The 10,938-nt window shown below is 44.0% G+C and overlaps 1 protein-coding gene across 1 annotated transcript in view; it reads right to left on the bottom strand.

The window, feature by feature from the left end:
* Nucleotides 1-419: 419 nt before the first annotated feature.
* Nucleotides 420-10,938, bottom strand: part of LOC144685989 (microtubule-associated tumor suppressor 1 homolog) — a 53,200-nt gene continuing 42,681 nt past the window's right edge. The window contains exon 9 of the mRNA XM_078551086.1: nucleotides 420-2,550. Coding sequence (XP_078407212.1) covers nucleotides 2,367-2,550 — 184 coding nt within the window. The 3' untranslated portion in view covers nucleotides 420-2,366. The remainder of the gene's footprint in view (nucleotides 2,551-10,938) is intronic.

Below are 10,938 nucleotides of genomic sequence, written 5' to 3'. Positions count from 1 at the left end.
ATAGAAGAGGAGGCCATTCAGCCTCTCGAACCTGTTCCAGCACTCATTTAGATCTTGGCTGCTCTGTATCTTCACTCCAACTACTCATCTTAGAAAATAGGAATCGCTAGATGAAAAAAGACAGAAATAGTTTGTCTTCTACCACCTTGGTAGTCGCACGAGACAAGATAAAGAAGCTGTTGATTAATCATAACAATCAATCTCTATCAATTAGTCGACAACAAACCCCAAGTAATTTTTTTTGGAAAACTGGGTCTATGGATCAGTTACAAGTGTATCATTGTAAAGCTAGAAGTCTGCTCATTTGCACTGGCACTGCTGACTTTTTCCATATCTAGCCATCGTACAATTTCTGGCTTCAAGAGTTTTAAAATATAACTTTTCATTTTAAAGTGCCCGAGAAAATGAGACACATCAACTTTAAAAAAATGTTTATTTGTGTGCTGTTACCAAAATTCAGATCAGTAAATATTCCCACTGTCACACCTGCCCAGTGTGTTCCCAGGGGATGATACTGATTGCACCACTGTTACTGTGGGGGGTAGAGGAGGAAGCTTCTATACAAAACATACACCGAATACATTTCCCTCTTTCTGCTAATCTGCCAAGTAAACTGATCTCTGGTCATTCCCAAGATCTCTGAGTTCCCACAACTAACTTTGGTATGAGTGGCATTACGCATGGCTAGAAAAAATGGGGTTTAAGGGCTTAAATGCTGCACTAACCTAAAGGAAATAGAACTGCAGCAGCCAATTTATCATTGAACTTTATCATTGAATCTTTTGGCATTCATTTATTTTAAATACAAATCGCTGGCAATCAAAATCCAACACAATATTCTCTATAAGGCAATAAAGTGCTTAATTTACATAGTTACCTGCATCATATAACTTTTACTATTTTTCTGATTGCCTGTCTTTTTTTTAAACACTCTGTTCATTTATCTTACTGAATGGCACTATGTACATTACAATTCAGAGGATTGCATGATCTTATTCTAATCCTGTTTGAGTAGTATTGTGTGTGTAATTTACAGAACCATTTGCACTATCCTGAGTTTGTTTATCGTAAAGCTCCTTTGGAAGTTTTTTATGCTAAATTGTGCAATAGCCAATGGAAATATGGACTTCACGGTTTGCATGGAGGTTACAGGCTGTCTAGAGTTTCATTGGGGATTGAAAGCTTCCCTCTGAAGTTCCCACAGAGACTATGAGGATGTCTGTAATTTCCATAAATATCACAGGCTGTCTTCTACAGTTCCCAGGGATAATGCAGGCAGTCTAACACATGTGAGGCTGTGGGCTGTCCTCTGTAATACCCATGCACGGTGCAGGCTCTCAATGATTATTGTGGACCCGATGAACTCCAACAGTTTAACTGAAGATACTCTTTGTGGAAAATCTGAAGACTACAGATGGCATTTTGCAGTAGCAATGGGATGCTTCTTGAGATTCAAAACTAACTGATCAAACTGTTCATGGTAAATGCAATTGTAATTGTTTTTTTGAGATATAAGTAGAAGTTGTAATCTGTAGCTAATGCATCAAGCTTTGGTACAATGGCTTATTCTGTATATTTACAAGCCCTGATTTACTTACAAATAAAATCTTGAGATTAATTCCTAATTTTATTTGTGCATAATGCCAGTTTCCATTTTATAATTAAGAAATTCACATATGGCTATCATATTTCTTGCCTTATAGATAATTAAACAACCTTTCTCCTATTTAAGCTGACTAGGTTTTCTAATGGTCATTGCTTTCAGACTCTACTTGGGTGAATTGCATAACTAGGGTCATGGTCTACATGACTGCTGTTGATTGCAGGGCTTAATTGTAACATACTTAAAATAAACTCAGGTTTGTTTTTCTTAAATGGAAGGAAGAGTTTGTGTCAAGGAAAACTAATTTCACTAAGCAGCACACAATGGTGCCATTTTGATAAAGTCAAGAACACTTTTACATATCTGAAATTGTGAAGAAACAAAACAAACAATAAATGCCCTTTAATAAAGTGTCTCAGAGCTAAGCTCTGTACTGCTTTCACTTCACAAACACGGTTTCATAAATGTACAGGATGGACCCTATAAAACCAAGTTCAATTATCCTTTCATCCAAGTTGTCGTTGGTTCTACTGACGTTTCATTTGGACAATGGTAACATTGCAGTGACGCACCCTTTAAAAATGCAATGCAGCTTTACTTTTAAAAATCAGCTGATGTCCCGAATCAGCTCAGGGCCCAAATCCATTGAGACAACCAAAACCAAGCATGCTGAGGTAGATGCTTCCCACTTGTCTCAGAGGAGGACAATATCAAGGTTGTTGATCTTTTATTGTGAAATTCCTGTTCTTCCAATACTTTACTGTCACCTTAATGATAATTCTAATGACTCTGAGTGAAGTGGTTTCCATGAAGTCTCTACAGTAGGTGACACATTTCCATTTTGCAGTTTCCAGATCAATTCGTCTTTCTCCTGACAAAGTCTCTCTTTGACCATAGCTTCTTTCTCCAAAGCCTGTTGCAGGACCTCGTGCTCTATGGATAATTGTCTGAAATAAAATGATATACAATAAGTTTAGCACTGGTGCATATTTTTAAATGTGCGTTCCAAATACTTATTGGGCAGAATTTTTCCGTCAGCGGGCTGGGGGCGGGGCCCGCTCGCCGACGCGAAAATGATGTGGGATGACATCGGGAGGAACCCCCGACATCATCCCGCCCCATTTAAATCTTCAGGAAGGCGGGGGGGACAGCGCAATCAGCTGTCTGCCCGCTGACCTGTCAATGGCCAATTGAGGCCATTGACAGGGTAGTTAAATCAATTAAAGGCCCTGCCCATCCAACCTTAAGGTTGGTGGGCAGGCCAGGAGCCCCAGCGGGCTTCTGATAATACAAGAAACCTCATCCACTGGCGGGATGAGGTTTCATGTCGGTTTTAAAAAACTTCAATAAAGTTTCTGTGAAATTTATTAGCATGTCCCATCTTGTGTGACAGTGTCACCTGAGGGGGACATGTTAATAATTTTTTTATTTTTCTGTTTTTAAACTTTCAAAAACTTTCAGTGCTCTTCCTGAGGCAGCACTTAGCCTCAGGAGATGTGTGCTCTTTCACGTGCATGCGCGAAAGAGTGCACTCTGGCAGTTGGGGAATCACCTCCTGCCCGCACAGGAAGCGCATAGCTCTTCCCATCGGGTGGCCCGCCCACTCAAAAGGGCGGTGGGGCCGTTTCGGTGGTGGCGATCGGCTGCCCACCCTCCGCCGAGTTGGTGGGGCCCACCCGCCCATCAAGGGCAAAATTCTGCCCAATGTGTCTGTACTTCTTTCCATCTGCAAATTAAACACCTTATTGTTCCTTTATTCTTTAGCTTCTCCTCTTTCCTCCTTACCTTCCCTGAATACAGTTCTATTAGTGCCAGCAGTTGTCCAGTACCTCAAATAACCAATCTTTATATTTGATCCTGGACACTGAATATTGACAGGCTATCAATCGAGAAGGGAAGAAAAGAAGAAGAAAGTTCCATCCTACCCTCATCTGATGTCCACACATTAATGGGCTCAATTTAAACTCACTCAAAACCCATTCGCTTAAAATCAGGCCCAATATTTACTTTGTAACTAGAGTAAATGGAATGCAATTAAGAGAGGGGAATTCTTCTCTCTTGGGAACCAATGCCCATCCTGCAACACTATCTGTGACCAGTTAATTCAAGCCTGTGACTGTCTTCCCAATAGCAGTGTCCTGCTTCCACCCACTCCTCCATTACCAGCAGAAGCTCAAACCATTTTCCCAGGCCCAGGTTCCCTATGTATGCTGAGCTTCTAGCAAAATTCCCACAAGTAAGAATGAGCCCTCTAGAATCTGGTCAAGAAACCCTGGATGCTGCAATACCCACAAGAAGTGATTAGACAATGGTGGCTAAAGACAATTCATAGAATTACATAGAAATCTAAAGCACAGAAAGAGGCCATTTGGTCCAACAGATCCATGTTGGGTTTTAAGCTCCGCACTCTTACCTTCAACTCAGTTTATCAACATATCCTTCTATCCCACTATACCTCATGTACACATCTAGCTTTCCCTTAAATGCATCTATTTGAATTGCTTCAACCACTCCATGTGGCAGTGAGTTCCACATTCTCGCCACTCATTAAGTAGAGAAATTTCTCCTCAGCTTTTGTTAGATGTTTTTGTGATTATATTGGCCTAAATCTTCTCGTCTCTGGATCTTCAGAGGCCAGACGAATGACCCAAGATACGCGTCAGGACCCCATGGAAGTCCTGATGTGTTGACCTGCATGGGAATATTCCGAGAAGTTTGAAAGTCTGATGGGTAATTCCCTGCTGTCTGGGACCATCCAATAAAGTCTCCAACTCTGAGCGAGAGTTAGAGACTTTGGACAGTTCCATTATACTTACCTGGATTAGCTACCCAGGAAATGTTAGACTGATGGTATGGTTGCTAAATTTGCTGATGGCACAAAGATAGGTGGGAAAGTAAGTTGTGAAGAGGACATAAGGAGACGGCAAAAGGATATAGATATCTAGGTGAGTGGGCAAAGATCTGGAAAGCAGAGTATAATGAGGGAAATGACCCCCCTGACAACCCCACATGACAACCTGACTACCCCCCTCCCCCTGACCCCCTTACTAATCCCCTAGCTGCCTGATTACCCCCTGGACACCCCTCCTGATGATCCGACAGCCCTGAACCCCTGACTACCCCTCTGACCAATTACATGCTCACCCCACCACCCTGGACCACCCCTCCTGACCTCCTGACTATCCCTCTGACATCTGACTACCCCTAACCCAAGCACCCTATCCCCCCAACCATCCAACTACCCCTCTGGCAGGATGAATAAAAAAGAGGCATATTATCTAAATGGTGCGAGATTGCAAAGCCCTGAGATACAGAAGGATCTGGGTGTCCTAGTGCGTGAATTGCAAAACGTGAGTATGCTAATAGAATGTTATCGTTTATTGCGAGGGGAATTGAATACAAAAGTAGGGAGATTATGCTTCAGTTATACAGGGCATTGGTAAGACCATATCTAGGCCGGGATTTTGCGACCCCATCGTGGGCGGGACCCAGAGTGAGGCAGCACCCCAGCCAGAGATCCATTGACTTGCAGCCGGACCGGAAGATTCCGGTGGTGGGCGGGTGTGGAAAATCCCACTTGTAAGAGTACGATGTACAGTATTGGCCTCCTTATTTAAGGGAAGATGTAAATGTGCTGGAAGCAGTTCAGAGAAGGTTTACTAGACTAATACCTTGAATGGGTGGATTGTCTTATGAGGAAAGGTTGGACAGGCTGGCCTTGTATCCACTGGAGTTTAGAAGAGTAAGAGGTGACTTGATTGAAACATATAGGATCCTGAGGGAACTTGACAGGATCGGTGTGGAAAGGATATTTCCTCTTGTGGGAGAATCTAGAACTTGGGGTCATTGTCTCAAAATAAGGGGTCACCCATTTAGGAACATTTTTCTCTTAGGGTTGAGAGACTTTGGAATTCCCTTCCACAAAACGTGGTTGAAGCAGAGTCCTTGAACATCTTTAAGGCAGAGATAGATTCTTGATAAGCAAGGGAGTGAAAGGTTATCGAGGGTAGGCAGCAATGTGAAGTTAAGGTTAAAATCAGATCAGCCATGATCTTATTGAATGGTGGAGCAGGCTGGAAGGGCAGAGTGGCCTACTCCTGCTCCTAATTCGTATATTTGTTTCTATGTACAGAAAAAGCTTACTCTAAGTCCTGGGTAACTCCACTGCTGACCCTCCCCTCTCATCATTCACACTGATCCCCCCTCTCCTGACCACTCCCCTGACCCCCTAGCAACGCCTCCTGACAATCCGACTACCCCCGACCCCCTTGTTAATCCCTTGACTGCCTGACTACCCCATGAACACCCCTCCTGATGACACAACACCCCCGACCCCTAACCACCCCATGACCTCCCAATTACAGCCTGACCGACCTCCACTGACCATCCCTCCTGACCTCTTGACTACCCCTCTGACATCCTAACTACCCCTTACCCAAGCACCCTATCCCCCCAACCATCCAACTACTCCTCTAATGAACCTGGCTAACCCTGACCTGACTACCCCTCCTGACCTGGCCCGACAATCCCCCAACTCACCTGCCAATTCACCTACCAGATGTCACCCACCTACCACCTTGTCCACCTACTACCTCACCAGCCTGCCACCCTATTGATTCACTCATTCACCCCTCACCAATTCACCATTTACTAACATTCACCCATTCACTAACATTTAGACTTGGACCTTTAAACTTACCATATGGCAGCTAGTGATGTAAAAATAGGTGTTTCTTGTCTCCCTGCCCACCTCCCCCCGCCCACCCCCAGCGCCTGACTCTACAGAACTGCGATGGAGTTCTTCAAGGGACGCCGTGCTCCGTATTTCTGGGAAAGCCGAGCTCAGAAGACCTGGCAGGAAATGTGGAGCAGTGTCAAGCCAGGGGATGTTCAAGTGGAGCGGCGATCTGACGATGATCGCCGCTCCTCAGAAGATCCAGGCCATTATATTTATGACGTCAAGTTTTGGACTCTGGACAAGTGGAAATATCTTCTCTATGTCTGTCAAAAAAAATCCCTTCAAGGTTTTAAATGGCTCCATCAGGTCACCTTTCAATCTTTTCTCAGGGGAAAAGAGCCCCAGCCTGTTCAAACATTCCAGACAGTTGTACCCTCTCAGTACTGGTATCATCCATCTAAATCTTTTATGCATTTGTTGTTTTGCACAATTCTAGCAAAATATTTCTGTATTTTTCTTTGTTCTTTCCTGGGATGTGGGCATCTAGCCAGCAATTGGTGCCCATCCCTAATTGCCCTTGAGAGTTGTGAGCTGTGGTGAGTTGTCTTCTTGAACCGCTACAGTCCATGTGTTGTAGGAACACCCACAATGCTGTTAGGGAGGGAGTTCCAGGTTCTGGCCCTGCAACAATGGAGGAACAGCGATATATTTGGTGTGTGGCTTAAAGGGGAACTTGCAGGTAGAGGTGTTCCCATGCGTTTTGAGCCCTAGTTCTTCCCATGGCAAAGGTCAGGGGTTTGGAAGATGCTGTTGAGATATTTGGAGAATTGCTGAAGTGCATCTTGTACACATTGTAGCCACTGTGTGTCGGTGGAGGAGAAAGTGAATAGTTAAGATGTTGCGTGCGGTGCCAAGCTATTTGTCCTGCATGATGTTGAGCTTCTTGAGTGTTGCTGGAGCTGCACACATCCAGGCAATTGGAGAGTATTTCATCACACTCCTGACTTAAGCCTTGTAGATGATGGACAGGCTTTGAGGAGTCAGGAGTTGAGTTACTCATTGCAGTATTTCCAGCCTCTGACCTGCTCATAGTATTATATAGCTGCTCTGGTCAATGGTAATCTCCAGGATGTTTGTGGGGAGGATCCAGCAATGGTAACACCATTGAATGTCAGTGGTTAGATTCTCCCTTGTTGTATTACTTGGCACTTGTGCAATGTGAATGTTACTTGCCTCTGGTGAGAGGAGGACTCTGGGACATGTGGTCAGCAGCACCTAGAGGAGAGTGCAAGAGGAGAACCCTGGGACAGGCAATCAGCAACACCTAGAAAAGAGTGCAAGAGGAGGGCCCTGGGACAGGTGGTCAGCAGCACCTAGCACCTAACATTACAGTAGAAACATAAATTCATTGGTTGGTAAGAAAATGCTTTTAGGGAGTCATCAAGTAGCTGAGAATTGGGAAAACATTCTTTTTAAAAGAAGGAGCCACTTACATTTAAGTAAGAAACGCAAGCAATAGGGAAATAAAGTTGAGTCGAGGCCAGGTAAAATAAAGTTGCATAACTAAACCAAAGTAAAATAACGTTAACGCAAAGGAAGTAAATTGAAGCCATGGCAAGACAGCTCGGTCGTGTGGAATGCGTGTCTTGTAATATGTTGGAAGTTGTGATGCTGCCAGTGCCTTAGGGGACCATGTGTGCAGGAAGTGCCACCAGCTGCAGAACCTTGAGCTCTGGGTTTCGGAGCTCAGACGGTGGCTGGAGTCACTGTGGTGCATCCATGAGGCTGGGGTCTATGTGGATAACACATTCAGAGAGGTGGTCACACTGCAGCTTAGAAGCCTAGAGCCTGGAGGCAGTAAGGGAATGGGTGACCACCAGGCAGTCAAAGAAAATTAGACAGGTAGTGCAGGAGTCCCCTGGGGTCCTGATCACCAATTGGTTTTCCATTTTGGATACCGGTGAGAGCGTTGGTTCCTCAGAGGTGTACAGTCAGAGCCAAGTTTGTGACACCACAAGCAGCTCTGCTGTACAGGAGGGAAGAAAGAAGAGGGGAAGAGCAGTAGTAATAGGGGATTTGTTAGTTAGGGGAACAGACAGGTGTTTCTGTGGCCTAGACGTGATGATATGTTGCCTCCCTGGTGCCAGGGTCAAGGATGTCACAGATATGCAGGATATTCTTCTGGGAGAGTGTTATCAGCAGAGGTAGTGGTTCACAATAGTACCAATGACTTAGGTAGGAAAGGGCCCTGAAAGCAGACTTTGATAAAGTGCCACATCAAAGGTTATTGCAGAAAATAAAAGCTCATGGGGTAGGGGGTAACATATTGGCATGGATAGGAGATTGGCTGGCTAACAGGAAGCAGAGAGTAGGCATACAGTAGGTTGGCAAGATGTAATGAGTGGTGTGCCACAGGGATCAGTGCTGGGACCTCAACTGTTTACAATTTATATAAATGACTTGGACAAAGAGATAGATGGGATGGCTGCCAAATTTGCTGATGACACAAAGATAGGTAAGAAAATAAGTTGTGAAGAGGACATGAGGAGGCTACAAAAAGATATAGTTAGGTTAAGTGAGTGGGCAAAGATCTGGCAAATGGAGCATAATGTCGGAAAATGTGAAATTGTCCATTTGGGCAGGAAGAATAAAAGCGAGGCCTATTGTCTAAATGGTGAGGGATTGCAGAGTTCTGAGATGCAGAGGGATCTGGATGTCTTAGTGCATGAATCACAAAAGGCTAGTATGCAGGTAGAGCAAGTAATTAGGAAATCTAATAGAATATTGTCATTTATTGCGAGGGGAATTGAATACAAAATTGGGAGTTTATGCTTCAGTTATACAGAGGATTGTGAGACCATGCCTGGAGTACTGTGTACAGTATTGGTTACTTTATTTAAGGAAGGATGTAAATGCATTGGAAGCAGTTCAGAAAAGGTTTACCAGGCTAATACTTGGAATGGGCAGGTTGTCTTATGAGGAAAAGTTGGACAGGCTAGGCTTGTATCCGCTGGAGTTTAGAAGATTAAGAGGCAACTTGATTGAAACATACAATATCCTGAGGGGTGTTGACAGACTGGATGTGAAGAGGATGTTTCCTGTTGTGAGAGAATCTAGAACTGTTTAAAAATAAGCTGTCACCCATTTAAAATGGAGATATGGAGAAATATTTTCTCTCAGAGGGTTGTGAGTCTTTGCAACTGTCTTCATGAAAAGGCAGTGGAAGCAGAGTCTGAATATTTTTAAGGCAGAGGTGGATAGATTCTTGGTAAGCAAGGGGGTGATAGGTTATCGGGGGTAGGTGGGATGCAGATTTGAGGTTACTATCAGACCATGATCTTATTAAATGGTGGTGCAGGCTCGAGGGGCCAAATGGCCTACTCTTGCTCCTCGTTCGTTCGTATGTTCATATGACTTTAGGGAGCTAGGAAGATGATTGAAAAGCAGGACCTCTAAAGCAGTAACCTCAGGATTACTTCCAATCCCATGTGCAAGTGAGCATAGAAATAGGAGAATTGAGCGAATAAACACGTGGCTGGAAAGCTGGTGTGGGAGGGAGGGCATCAGATTTATGAGGCATTGGGACTGGTTTTGGGGAAAGTGGGACCTTGTACAAGCTGGACGGTCTACACCTGAACAGGACTGGAAGACAAATATCCTCGCAGGGAGATTTGCTAGTGCTGTTGGGAGGTTTAAACTAGATTGGCAAGGGGATGGGAACCTGAGGGCAAATTCAGCGCAGGGAACGGGAGATGGAAAATTAGTGAGTGACTCTGAAAGACAGAAGCAGCACAGGTTAAAAAGTGTACAGGAATTTGGCCAATGAGCTGAGGGCACAGATAGACACATGGTAGTATGATATCATCGCTATAATGGAAACTTAGCTTGAGGAGGGGCAAAAATGGCAGCTCAACATCCCTGGATATAGAGTTCTCAGGCAGGATAGGGAGGGGGCTAAAAAAGGTGGGGGTGTAGCATTATTGGTTAAAGAATCGATTACAGTTCTGAGGAGAGATGATATACTAAATGAAGCATCACATGAGGCCAAATGAGGTTGAGCTCAGAAATAAAAAAGGGGCATCCACACTGCTAGAAGTGTACTATAGAACCCTAAATAGTGAAAGGGAGTTAGAAGAGCAAATATGTAGGAAGATTTCTGAGTGGAAAAACAGTAATCGTTGAGGGCTTCAACTATCCTAATATTAATCGGGGTACGAACAATGTGAAGGGTACAGAGGGTGCAAAATTCTGGCATTCAAGGGAAATTTTTTAGCCAGCATGTAACAAGCCCAATCAGAGGGGATGCAATTATAGATTTCGTTTTAGGAAATGAAGCTAGGCCAGTGGGTGAAGTAGTAGTGGAGTCCATTTTGGAAATAGTGACCATAATATAGTTTGATTTAACATCATTATGGAAAAGGACAAAAATAGAACAGGAGTTAAAGTTCTAAATTGGGGGAAGATAAATTTTATGAAGGTCCGAGGTGAGCTGGCGAGAGTGGGCTGGATACAGCTATTAGAAGGAAAAACTGTGTCAAATCAGTGAGAGGCATTCGAAGGCGAGATTCCACGGGCATAGTGTAGACATGTCACTACAAAGAAAAAGGTTGGTACTGCCAAATCTAGAGCCCCCTGGTTATCCAGAAGCATACAGATC

The sequence above is a fragment of the Cetorhinus maximus genome, chromosome 10 (assembly GCF_964194155.1).
Source record: "Cetorhinus maximus chromosome 10, sCetMax3.hap1.1, whole genome shotgun sequence".
In the NCBI taxonomy this organism is placed as follows: Eukaryota; Metazoa; Chordata; class Chondrichthyes; order Lamniformes; family Cetorhinidae; genus Cetorhinus; species Cetorhinus maximus.
This window is presented reverse-complemented; position numbering and strand designations above follow the sequence as displayed.